Raw genomic sequence first — 13,171 nt, forward strand, 5'->3', positions numbered from 1 at the left:
CACATAATGTTATTATAAACATGTTCAGGAATCTTTTAACATATCGCTTGTAAAACTGACTGAAAAATGCAAGCATTTAACTTTTGGAGATAAACATGCATCAGCATTCGAGCATTGAGATGCGCTCACTATAGTCGTGTTTATATGTTGACTACTGCTTAAGCCGGTGTTCTCGATGGACTTTTGTTTATCAATGGTTTATGTACGTGCAGAATATGGAACAATTAAAAAATATCTTGATTTACTTACACCTTAAAATGTCTCAATCTGTATTACACTAAACAAACTTTTACAGTTTATAGTAATTTTGTTACACATAAAACGTCACAATAAACAGTTGAAATACTAGCCATTGCATAGCTCGTTGAAATATTCTGCACCAACATCATTCAGAATTTGCCATCTCTTAACTCTAACATCTTTAACGAACTCTTTCTTTGTTTCGTCTCGGTTGTCAACAGTCACGTTAAAATTCTCTGATAGTCTATACGTTTTGAATTCTGGTCCTAAGAGAGATACATTTCCAAAAATTTCAGATGTAAGCAATTTAGAAGTTTCGCTGTTTTCTATAAGGATAATGCCTTTGTTACCGTCATTTGTAAATCGTACGGATTTTAAAAGTTTCCTGGCCTTGATATTATATTTACATTCAAATAATGACCCAATGCCCGTTGCATCAACTTCTTTGTCCCGTATTTCAAGGAAATAGTCCGTGATACCAAACGGTTGCAATGGTTTTGATGCTTTATACCCTAGACTTCTCACAATGTTTGTACGAGTGCTGAACTGCCTCGCAAACTTATCTATATCAGGTCCATCGGAGCTTTCTTCATCGTAGATGATCAGGATTTCATTGTCTGACGATTCACATCCTTTAAAATTTACCATACAACAAGTATTAGACAGAACTTTGGAGAGAGTAATGCATAGAGTTATAATTCTTGATAGGATAAACATGTATATATATTCCGTGTACTTTGTTCGTTATTTCAATAATTTTAATGTTCACAACCCTGACATTAACTTTAAAAGGTCAAAAGTCAACTGTGTAATTTGAGCGTATAACTATGTAACTGAGTTGATTGCAATATCATGCTGAATGCATATTTTGGGTAACTTTCCCGAATGCTCGTATTTATTAAAATTAACATATTGAGCAATAACTTTGATCTTGCACTTAAGATGTTCCGCTTTGCACTGTTATGTGTTTTTCATTTATACAGTTATGATGATGACGTCAATTACAGGTCCGAAGTGCCGTGGTGTTTGCTTGATGCACATTTTATCAAATATTTGTATTTTATATTTACACAATGTCACAGTAAGAAACAATCTACATTGTATTTTACTTTTTGGTGTTAAAAGATTTATCTTCCCAGCTAGGTATACTTATTCTTTGACTATCACTTTTACTATCAAACCCTCAACATATATAGTAATAACATAACGATAATCATAAAGCTACTTTACCACAATTTTCCTCATCTTCCCCCGAGGGACATTGTAATTCACCATCGCATAAAAAGCGCAAAGGGATACAGTAACTGCCTGGACATTTCACTGTGTTTTCTGGACATTCAAATGCATCTAAAATAAAATTTTTTAGACTTTATCAAATTGTCTTTATCGAGATGCAAAATGTGTCTCAAACTAATCTTCCCCTAACTTTAACTATTATGATATATATCGATCACTTATCCAAAATCTTGAAAAACCAGGGCCTTTATGAATCCGTACTGTTGTTGACATAAAACCGACAGATAGGTATTCCTAGATATACTTTCAGAGTCTGGTTGTTGTTAATAAATGTTTAAAGAAAGATTATTTGTATTAATAAAAAAAAAGAAAATTGCATTACAATACAATCTCAATATTACTTCCTATGAAATGTAACAGTCTGATATCAAACCGTCGGACACACTTTTGAAATTGTCAAAACAGTGAGTTCGTTGATGATTTCCCAACATTTCCCAAACATGTGACTAAGGCAAAGACAGAAACACAAAATTTATGACGAACTGATTAATAAATGTACAAACATATATGCTTCTTTAATGGCTATTCCTTATATGTTTTTAATATCCTTTAATGATGTGATTTTATGATCTGAACAGAAGTCAGACTGAAAACCAATCATCTTTGTTAGAATACTTTGTACTTTGTTGTTACTAGTCCAGAATAATCAGTAGATTTGCAATATAAATAAGATGAAACTATGAACTTACAACAGTTCTTGATATGACTTCCGTCTCTACAGCCAATGAGGAATCCAGTGTTGTCTACATCATAGATACATCGTAAATAAGCGGGAATATGTTTACCATTGATGTCACATACAAAATCATTGTCCTTAGGATAAAAACCTGAATATAGAGTGTATGGGTGATCTTCAATGATGAACTATCAATTAAAACAACAATCTATACTTTTTGACCAATTAAGATACACTTGTCATGTAACTTCATAACCTTCAAATCTTTAGCAATTTCTAAACTGATATGTTCCAAACATAAAGTAAAATCACACTTGATTATTTACACTCTCAAACTGAAAATATGTTTCGTTTGTACCGAATTCACAGAAATTCTTAAGAAAGTTTGAATTGAATATAATGCATACAATTTTGATCCAAAATAAGAAATGTAATAATAAAATGTAAAGATTGAATACGAAGAGATATAAAATGAATTTAAATCGAGTAGCACAAATCTTATCTTGTTTCATATTGTTTACACCACTTGCCTCTCGCCGCTTTAGGTTCGAATACCGCCGGCAACCTGTATTCACTGATTATCGGTGGGTCTACTTAGGTGTCCGCTCGTGCCGGAAATAATACACAGAAGAGCACCTGGCGAGCATTTCAGTAACATTCCATATGTTTTGCGTATCATTTTCTTTAAACGTGGACTTATGCAAAACTTAAATTTACGTTATTTGCGTTTCTACCAAAGCATGAAAGTCGCTATATGTCCTCCGCCGTGTTGGTGCGACGTAAAGCACAACCAATATACGAGGCTGGATAAAAATACGTGGACTTTTTTTTAACTCTAAAAACTACTCGAGGGAAGTCGATAAAATTGTGTACACATAATAAACAATTAAATGTTAAACGATTCATACGATTTACATTGCTGTATTTTATTTTTGTTTAAAAAATCAAGTTTAAATAGCCCTGGGCAGGTACCCCCAGCGCAGCCCATTTATTGGCAACAATGCGAAGTGCTTATATCTCTGTAGCGCCCTAAATTTGTTCCAAATTATACCAAACGTCGTCTGCTTATTTGCTGATGTCATATGTGACGTCGTTGTAAATTTAAACTTTAGAATAAACAGCTTGTAAGTTTAAGATATATATGGATGTTATAAGATATAAATGGCTGCACTGGCACAGGAAGAGAACTGTGCGATAATAAAGTTTTGTTTAGACCTTATAAAAACACCACCATAGTTGTTGAAAATGATGAAGGATGCTAATCAATCTTCAAATATAAGCTTATCTCTTTTTTAAAAAAAGTGGCAGCATCCATTAAAGTTTGAGAAACCAGTTGAAGATGACAAAGGTACATGCGCGCTGGGTGTGAGAGCTTTGAAAAACACTGACTGGGAACGTAAGTAGTCAGCGTCGAAAGGTCATCATGACTTCGTTATCGTATGCCGGTACCATTGCAATAATCAATTTAAGATGGTTGCTGTGGGAGACCGACTTGACCTATAATATTCAAATGTACATATACATAAATGCCGATATAGAACCACTGTATATGATTTTATTGTTTATACAAACAAAATTAATACAACAAAAGTCCATGCATTGTTTTATCCAACCTTGTATATGTTTATATAAAAATGGAAATTTAAACAACCTTGTTGACATATATAAGGTCCTGCGATTATTTGATTTTCTCTTTCAAAGTGGTTAATCGTTCGATAACCTACGGCTCCTAGAAAAATTACACCTCCAGATGTAAGAAGAGAACTCGGTTTTCGGTTTTCACAGGCATCAATGCTGTCATAGTAGTCTTCTCTAAAAATGAAAAAGATTTTGCTCAAAATACTCGACGAATTCATAAAACATGAAGTTTTTTTCTTGAATGCGGTTCATCGTTTGAAAGGTATAATACGGAAAAGAAATGGGAAAAAATTTAATTGTTATTAAAATATATAAATCTTTCTTTGAAGTTTCAACTTAATTTAATGTATGGTAGACCTTCTATATCTTGCAAATGGCAACATGGAAAGTGTATTTTTTAGTTCAGCAGTGAACGGGATTCATGTAGATAAGTAATTACTTTATGGACCAGGATTATAATTGCCTGTAGGCATGGACATGCATCGATCTGTTCGGAAAATACATAGACACGCAGTGTCTGAATGGTATCTGAGACATTTTGTTCGTGACTTACCTTTCGCCTATCTTGTAGTTAAAAATACCACAAACACATTCACTGGAGGTGTCATTAAGCTCTGCTCTTGCTTCGAAGGCTGGAACACAGACCTCTTTCATCTATCAAAACATTCAAACATGTCATATTACTGAGCTTATTGTGCATGGTATAGCATACAACATACTAGCAAAAATCATTTTCATTATTTGCAATTGAATAAACTGTATTTTACTTCTTTTAATGCACATAATGCATGATAAACGAATTAATTGTTTACCTTTTAAGAAAGGGTAAACCATGGAGTTTTTAACGGTCATTTAATGGCTTTAGAACATGTTGATACCCATTACCTGATACACATGGCGCTAATTTTGAAATTATTCAAAACTAGAAAAATATAATCAAAGAAATATTTTGACGCCAATACAAAATAATAAATAACTGAAAGTGTACTAATTGCCGAAAAGCAACAGCAGCAAAAGACGGTTCACGTAATTGACTAATGAGTTACGTTTTTCAAATTTTACAGGATACCAAAAATTTAAAAGCATTTCTATGGCATAATGAGCCTTAAGGAAGATTTAGGGAAGAAGCTTAAGGGTATTACAGTTCAAACGTTTATGTCAGTGTAAATTTATGGTTAACAACTTATAGTAGTTTTTGGGACTAACATTTTATAACTTAACTTTTCGTACCAGCTCAAACTAAAAAAAGACATTACATTCTTCACTTTAAGTGATATTTACTAGACGCATGTCCATACTTGTAATTCTTTTTCCGACTTTTGAAATAATGAAAAGTTATTTCACCATAAATGCTTCAAAAAGTCCTCTATTTACAATAAACCATATAGTACACATGCTTTCTACACCGCTGAAATTAATCTGCCTAGCAATGATGGAAAAGCTATTTTGTATTCTCCCCGTTAAGCTTTTTTAGCAACATTGATTTTAATCAAATGACAAAAGATAATTTAATTTTTGTAAAAAAATATTTAGTTTATAACAATGTTATAGCAAAAATATCTAAATATAAATTTACGACAAGTTTCTTAGAATAAGAAAAACGACATATTTTTTTTTTCATTTGATTTGTTTTCAGAAACAATGTTACTCTGATTACCTTTTGAATGCATGTAGTATTTTCGTCAGCAAAAAGCATCAGATTTATCGTGCTTTCTAATTTACTTGATAGGTCATTGTAAAGCATTGAGCTAACAAATGTACTCCCGAACAGATAATTCTCATGATAGTTCAGGTCCATATTCAGCACGGTTTCTATCTGATGATTGTCATAAATGTCATCAAATTCACATTGCACTATAACACCGGCTAGAAAACAAAAACATTAAGTAAGGAATACATTCGTTATAGATACACATTTTTTACATTTTTTGATAACGAATGAAGAAGAAATTAGAAATACAATGATACTTTGTAAAAAGATAAGAAAGTTGTATCCATCGGTGACAATTGGTGAAATTACAATGTCGCTTATATCAAGGAAAAGGGCGTTTAAATCAAGGACAATATCACTTGTTTCAAACAACTTGCTGTTCATTGCTACTTGTACAACTCTTCATTTTATTATACTTTCATGTGAGGTGGGAAGCTATCCGGCAAAATAACAACGCTTCTAATCTTGAACATGATCATGCCAATAATCCCAATAATAGGACACATGAGGTCATCCTAAAGAGTCGCTATTGTAATAACTTAACATCCCTCCTCTATACAAACACAAATAAAAGTAACAAATGTTTATTTTATACTTATTACTGAAATAACATTTCAATGTAATTATCTAATAGAAACCATCTAATCACTTCACTATCGTAAGAACAAACCCATTGTATAAAGTGAAGATTTCCTAAACCCAGCCTCCCAAATATCCTGACAGGAGGAGAACCCTTCTCTAGTACAATATTGTTCATCGGCTCCGTCTTCACAGTGGGCATGCTCATCACATCGGAGACGTTTTGGAATGCATCGCCCAATATCACAAAGGAATGCAAGCTCTTCATTGCATTTATCTGAAATGAAATTAATGTATAGACGATATCTTTATTTAAAAATTGTGACGAATACAAAGATAATTTAAAGACCATGTGAAATTTTCTGAGCCAATAGTGAGTTCAAACATCTGTTTGCACTTAATTTTGTTTATGAAACAGGATGAGTTTGAACGGATTTGACCGTTCTTTTTTGGAATGAATAAACTTAACGGATACGTGTATATTGTTAATGACTGATCAAATTTTGCCGAGGTTTCACTGTATCTGGATCAGATCAAACATACAGTATTTTTTTGATGAGACATTCGGCATGAAACAAATATTCAGTTATTTTGGAAATCACTAAGCTAACAAGGATTCTTAATGCAGAAACATCGAGGAATATAATGATGCAAAATCTGATTCATACAACACGCAATCTCATCCGAGCCATCTGCGCAGTGTTTTATAGAATCGCACCGTTTGTTCAATGAGATACATGGTCCATTGTTACACTGGTACTCAGTCAAAATTGAGCACGGCTGGAAATCTGCAATAAGATAATCACCACAATACTTCTGATTTTTATTTCTTTTTTGTTGATTTTTATTCCAAATATTTAAAGATTCAAATATATTGTTTCGAGACTAAGTTGGTTGCGCAATCGCAGTCCTGAATTCACAACTGTAATAAATATATCATTGATTATTTAATAAAGTACACACAGAAATTTCCTTTCGTATTTGAAACATTGATATATGTGTATGCATAATTCCCAGTCAGTTTTGAGTACAGGATGACGGTTCATCAAAATATTTGTCTACATTTAAGAGTTTGACAAAACATGAAATCTGCTTGCTGTTTAAAGCATACAAGGCATTCATTTTGCTGTTGTTCTTTTCAATCAAGACAAAATATTTGTTGTTTTATTCTATTCAAACATGTAATAATTTAATCATAAAATTAATATATAAATGTAAGTCATGAATTCAGGGTTTTGCTTGATTCAATCGAGACATGATGCAACATATTTTTTTTTTAAATAATTGATATGAAATCTTAATGTCGTTTTATTCATACAAGACAAACAACCTTGTTGCTGGTTTGTTCATTTTATGAATACAAAGCATGCTGACGTAGCGTTGCAAGATAAACAATTGAAAAGTGAAGAAACATACCACAGTACTCATCCGAACCATCATTACAGTCAACAACATAATTACAAACAAGACTGATATGGATACAGTCTCCGTCGTTACATCGGAACTGGTCGTTGGAGCACATACGGTTTCCTTTAGACACTTAAATATTAAATAACATAAATAAGGCTTGAAAAAGGAAGGATATGACAAAACAAAATCAACAAGCCATAGCTGCATTCTGTGAACATATCAATAGTCAAATACAAAATAATCCCTTTGTGTTTTCAAAATTAGTTTAAAATAACGCAGTATAAATATGAAGGTTAAGACATTATTTCATTTAATTAATAAATTTCGATTTTATTAAAATCAGTTACACATATACACTTTACAAGTTCATATAGCAGAGAAGTCAAATTTCCATATAAAACTTACCTACACTATCGTCCTGACAATTCATCTCATCAGATGCATCAAGGCAGTCGATTACCCCATCACATCTTGCGATGACAGATATAAATTCTTGAGAGTTACATCTTAAGATAGAATCCCGAAAAGAATATGGAAGAGGAACGTTTGTAAAATTACTGTTGACATTTCTTGCCTTTGCCATCGAATGGACTAAGTAATGAAAATTGTAAGCACAGTTTTAATGAAATAACAAAAGGACCACACGTAGTGATAACGCTCGTTTGTTGAACATTTTGAAAGGTGTATTACTTCAAAATCATTTCTTTTTTGTGTAACAACTGCACCTTGTAAGACAATTAAGTATTAAACCTATACAAAAAACAAGTATTTCAAGTTTCATGTTCATAAAAATGGTTTAATAAATGGCTACATTTACATATTTGCCCGGCAAGGATGACAACGAAGCCTTTTGAAATAGACGAAATTTTAATTTGTTAAACGATATAAACTGTAGATATAAATTTATAAAAATGGTATTTGGTACAATACTTTACTATATAATGAACGAATGGTGTCAAACACATGTCCTATAAAGAGCATTGTAGATTTACTTTATATGAAATTATTCATTTAGTTTACTTGCATGTGTACTGCAGATTTGTACATAAATTGAATAGCTAATTACCTGTATACGGACACCCAACTTCGTCACGTTTGTTAATGCAATCAAACTTCCCATCACATCTAGCAAATTTCGTAATTTGTACCTCTCCATCGCATGTAAACATACTGTGTGCAACGGTTTCATGACGCACTTCATAGTTCCTCGGTTCTTGTGGATCTGCATACACATTTGAATATGATAATTTACATGTAAATTATAGTTTTACATTTCAATAGCTTGAAATTGCCAGGTTAGCATGAAGAAAGGTGAAAACTATATATTAAGTATTTGTTTTATGTTTCTTTTGTGCTACATATAAAATTTTACCATCTTCTCTTAGGTTAAGAGCCTGATATCTATACTTTTTATTAAAAAGACATGTTCGCGTGAAATCGAGTTTTTAACATCTTTACGTACACTTTGCCTTTTCAAGTACCTGAGTCAGTAAATAATATACTCGATAAAATAGAGAATTAATTCGCTGTTTCGGTTATTAACTTTCTTGAGTGAGTTTATTTCCAGAAGAATTGAGGTTTCAAGAGCTTCACAACAATTATCTTGCAATTTTAATTTCACAAACATTCTATCATTTATTTTTGCTTTTTCATAGACTGTTATAATATGTGCATCAAACTTACGTCGGTGAAAGAACTACATACGACATTTTTTTTTATTTTTACCGATAAAACATGATGGTTTATTACATGGAGATGAAAGTGGGCGGACTACTTCCTCATGTTTCTCAATAAAAAAGCCTAATCTTTGTTAAAGAAAATTTCCATACTGCATCTATAATTGTGTAAAATGTTTTTAACTACATTAATGTCTAAAGCATCGACATAAACAAGTTAGTTACCTTCAGTCTGACATGGCTCCCAGTCCTGGCCGTACTGGTTTATGAAACACCAGTTATATCCAAAACTAAATGGGTCTCGACAATAATTATTTGCAACTCGTGCATCCCTTTCCCGAAAATCAGCTTGCAATGGTAAAACCTTATCATCCCATCTCACACAAGACTTCCCTGTAACTGTTTTATTTTCATTCCCAGAATATTTTTGGACAGTGATGCAGCTACGTTTGGATTTTATTTCTTAAAAAAAAAGCAACAAAAACATATTATAAAACGATATGTAATTGCAAATAAAGAACTATGAAGGAAACTGAAAATTTAAATCATTAAATCTTTGGAACACAATTGTTTTACCATTTATCATTTTATTTCTTAAAAAGCAAAACAGACTAATAATTGTTCATCAAACCGTTAACTATGCACGGTTCCCATCGTTTATCAGGATCTGTTGTGAAACACCAGATGAACCCAGTCTCTCCAGGATCTCTACAGAAGTTAGATGCTTCATTTATGCTTTCCCCCTGAAAAAGAACACCCAACGGTTCACTCATTAACAATTTTCTAAAACTTCATGATAAATAAAACGTTAGTTTGAGCATCTGTATATGGTTTCATTTTGACAATCAACAGTTACTAGTTTGTCTCCATTTTTTAAATAAAAATATTATATTTACTAATGAAATGAAAGAAAAACAAATACCTTAAAGATATTTCCATGCAAGCTGTGTGATTGCGGAATAATATCAGCCCATCTTTGACAGGTTTTGCCGCTATAAGTAGTACTAAGAGGCTTTAAGAACTTATGGAAGACAGTGCTTGAGTTTTGGACTTCCGGTACTATAATAGTGATACATAATTAATGATTCATTTTTGCTTAATTTTGTTATATTTCAAGACAATCAATACATTTAATTTTTTTTCTGAATGACTTATTTACTACATATTTTATTAAATCTATTAAGATGATATTCATCTTGATAAACAAAGCAATATACTTTATCTATTTTCAAGTCACAGCTAATCTTATTCATACTTAAAAAATGAATATAACATTTTGATGTGCCCCGAGAGAAATAAAAAAAAAAATCTTTGGCATCGTTGTGTCGGTCTGTTTTAGAGACCCCAATTGACCCTGCTGAAGAAGTACATTATTATTTGGAACTTACACTTGATACTGCATTCTTCGAATATTCCCGCGGCAGTTTCACAATACAAATATCCGTTATCCATATTAACCCAGCACGGTTCTTGGCACGTTTTACCAGTCTTAGTTACTCTAATATCTCCATCATACTCATGGCCTGCTATCTGCTCCTTAACCTCATCAGTCCCCTGATCCAACCACATAGAAACAGACCGTTCTGAAATAGAAGTTGTTATTTTAATCAAATTGTGAAAAACAATTTGTTTATGAAATGTAATCAAATGATGATTTATAGTGATATTGCTTTTATCTTACTAAGATATCGTCTTTCACATACGATTTGATTTTGATAATTTATTAAACTGAAACATAAGATAACAACTACTTTAAACTCAGCGATTTTACCCTATCTAGTTAAAGTTATACGAGTATTTATAGAATTTAGGATTATAGAAATTAATCTTAACTGTTTTTTTCAAATACATCTGTTTGCTCCGTTTTTTGATTTTTTCTATTTGAGGCGTATTTAAATAAACAATAAACAAATATAAACACACTACTGAAGTTATTTTCTTCTTGACTTACTTGTATTTTTTGTTTCCAACTGATTCATGTCACACATTATATATTCCGCTAGTTCGTGAACACAGTCTTCACGTTCCCACGTTTGGTCATCATCAAACATTTGAAAGTTCATCCGAGTGCAGTTTCCTGAGGAGTTACGATTCTGGTTCCTGTGAAAGTCACCATGAAACATGTACAACAAGAAATGAAATAAATTTTACTCAAGTAATAATCACAAACGGACATTCATTGCTTGGATTCTATGATTTTTTTCCATTAATTATGAAAGGCTGTTTTTAACCAGAAGTTTGAGTATTCAAATGTGTTGTCATGAAAACATACTGTCATGTGATTAACGATTGATCTCACATGTTTAGTACAAAGAACCAGATTTTGAATATGTTTGTCATAAATATAACTTTATCTAAAATTGCTCATGTTTAAGTTGCAAAATTAATTTAACTAGTTATTATCAAACACCAAATCTCCCTATAACTCATGTTGTTCAAGAATATTCCGCCGTTGCAGGAACAATGTGATGACTTTCTTTGCTAGTTTATCAAAAAAAAAAAAAAATAAGTTAACGCTTATAAATGACAAGGTAAAAAATTAGTCGAGAATTTTGGTGTTTTAACAGATTAAAAAATCTGTAGGTGACCCTTCATTAATTATGCTAACATCCGACCAAAAACAATATTCAATGTCATTTACGGAAAGTCTTAGCTCACCAAGCAATATCATTGCAGTATAGGTAACTTTACAAGTTTATTGCTTATTAACTCAGTGGTTATCATTCAATATCTTCCAATACGAATGTTACCTACCATGCAGTAAAATATGTTGCATAATATCCATTTTCCCAAATATATTTGTCGTAATCTTGTGTCTGTAATAATCCTGAAAAGTCGGAATACCTTTTGTTATTTCATAGAAAACATTAATAAATAAATTAATATTTGATTGAAGACAAACGTTGCTTGGAGTTATTGAATTTGGAACCCTACTACAACTGCTTCTGCAACTGATTTTGGCAATTTCTATATTTATCGTATCTTATGTGGAAATTGTTTCGATTTACTAGAAATAAGTACATGTATACATTTTGATTTTAAGATAAAAAAATGAAATTTAGTTTTGTAGAAAGCAGAATTGCAGTATTCTTCCAGGCGCGTTTATATTATATTCATTTACAGAACGAAAGAAACCCCTGCTTACTAGTCTTAGGAACAACACAGAGGCAAGAAAAATAATTTAGCATACCTATGTGCACGTAAAAATTAACATCATAGTAGGTTTGAGGGACGTCGAGAAACCTCTTGTCGCGTAGAACCTCTTTAATAAATCGCATTTCAGTCAAAGACAATATTGACACAAGGGTCATACTTCTTCTCAAGCATTCAAGTCGTGCCTGGTTCCAGTTCGTACGACGATAGATAATATCATAACACTTTTTGAACAACTCCGAACATACTTATTTATGAAAATAAAACATTTTTTACGTGATCAATTAAGATTTCAAGCTAGTATATACATTGTATTTTCAAGATCTGGAAAATGTGACATGTGTTTATTCACGCTTGAGTATATAGGAAATGGGACCATAATCACATAAAATTAAATAAATACAATTTTGCAAAAATCTATAGCACTAGAACTTAACTGAGCTGCAATATAACTGCACCCTCGTATTCAATTTCTATTTAATTACTTATAGTTTTAGATAAAGCTGGATAAACGAAATAATACTTTTCGAAAATAAACAGGAATATTTTATAACCGTTTTAGACTAAATGCACTCAGTTCTACAAACTAATAACTTTGACTTTCTTGCAGTTGATATGTGATATGACTAATCTTTCTCAACTTTGACATAATCAAGTAATATATATAAAAATATTAACAAAATCATTTAGTGATCATAACCTATTGGTCTTATCTATAATGAACAAGGCGCGAGCTGTGTAGAATCAGTATTAAATTCAACGATGTATAACGACTTTTTCATTTCACACCAA

At 31.8% G+C, this 13,171-nt stretch overlaps 3 protein-coding genes across 3 annotated transcripts; all 3 read right to left on the reverse strand.

The window, feature by feature from the left end:
- Positions 1–55: 55 nt before the first annotated feature.
- On the reverse strand, positions 56–4,387 carry LOC132749998 (uncharacterized). Its single transcript, XM_060739948.1, has 5 exons — positions 4,353–4,387; positions 3,864–4,024; positions 2,226–2,363; positions 1,471–1,587; positions 56–872 (listed from the first exon to the last, which is right to left on the reverse strand). Exons 1-5 carry the CDS (start codon positions 4,385–4,387, stop codon positions 346–348), a joined length of 978 nt encoding a protein of 325 aa, XP_060595931.1. The 3' UTR covers positions 56–345.
- A 12-nt stretch (positions 4,388–4,399) lies between these two features.
- On the reverse strand, positions 4,400–10,855 carry LOC132749993 (low-density lipoprotein receptor-related protein-like). The gene is made up of 11 exons (XM_060739944.1): positions 10,615–10,855; positions 10,149–10,285; positions 9,858–9,969; positions 9,452–9,688; positions 8,617–8,772; positions 7,956–8,141; positions 7,557–7,679; positions 6,809–6,928; positions 6,232–6,417; positions 5,508–5,716; positions 4,400–4,504 (listed from the first exon to the last, which is right to left on the reverse strand). Exons 1-11 carry the CDS (start codon positions 10,793–10,795, stop codon positions 4,400–4,402), a joined length of 1,752 nt encoding a protein of 583 aa, XP_060595927.1. The 5' UTR covers positions 10,796–10,855.
- A 94-nt stretch (positions 10,856–10,949) lies between these two features.
- On the reverse strand, positions 10,950–13,141 carry LOC132749999 (uncharacterized). Its single transcript, XM_060739950.1, has 4 exons — positions 12,417–13,141; positions 11,981–12,053; positions 11,178–11,326; positions 10,950–10,954 (listed from the first exon to the last, which is right to left on the reverse strand). Exons 1-4 carry the CDS (start codon positions 12,535–12,537, stop codon positions 10,950–10,952), a joined length of 348 nt encoding a protein of 115 aa, XP_060595933.1. The 5' UTR covers positions 12,538–13,141.
- Between the last annotated feature and the right edge of the window lie 30 nt (positions 13,142–13,171).

Source organism: Ruditapes philippinarum, unplaced genomic scaffold, assembly GCF_026571515.1.
Source record: "Ruditapes philippinarum isolate M1 unplaced genomic scaffold, ASM2657151v2 ctg2335_1_1_1_1, whole genome shotgun sequence".
NCBI lineage: Eukaryota > Metazoa > Mollusca > Bivalvia > Venerida > Veneridae > Ruditapes > Ruditapes philippinarum.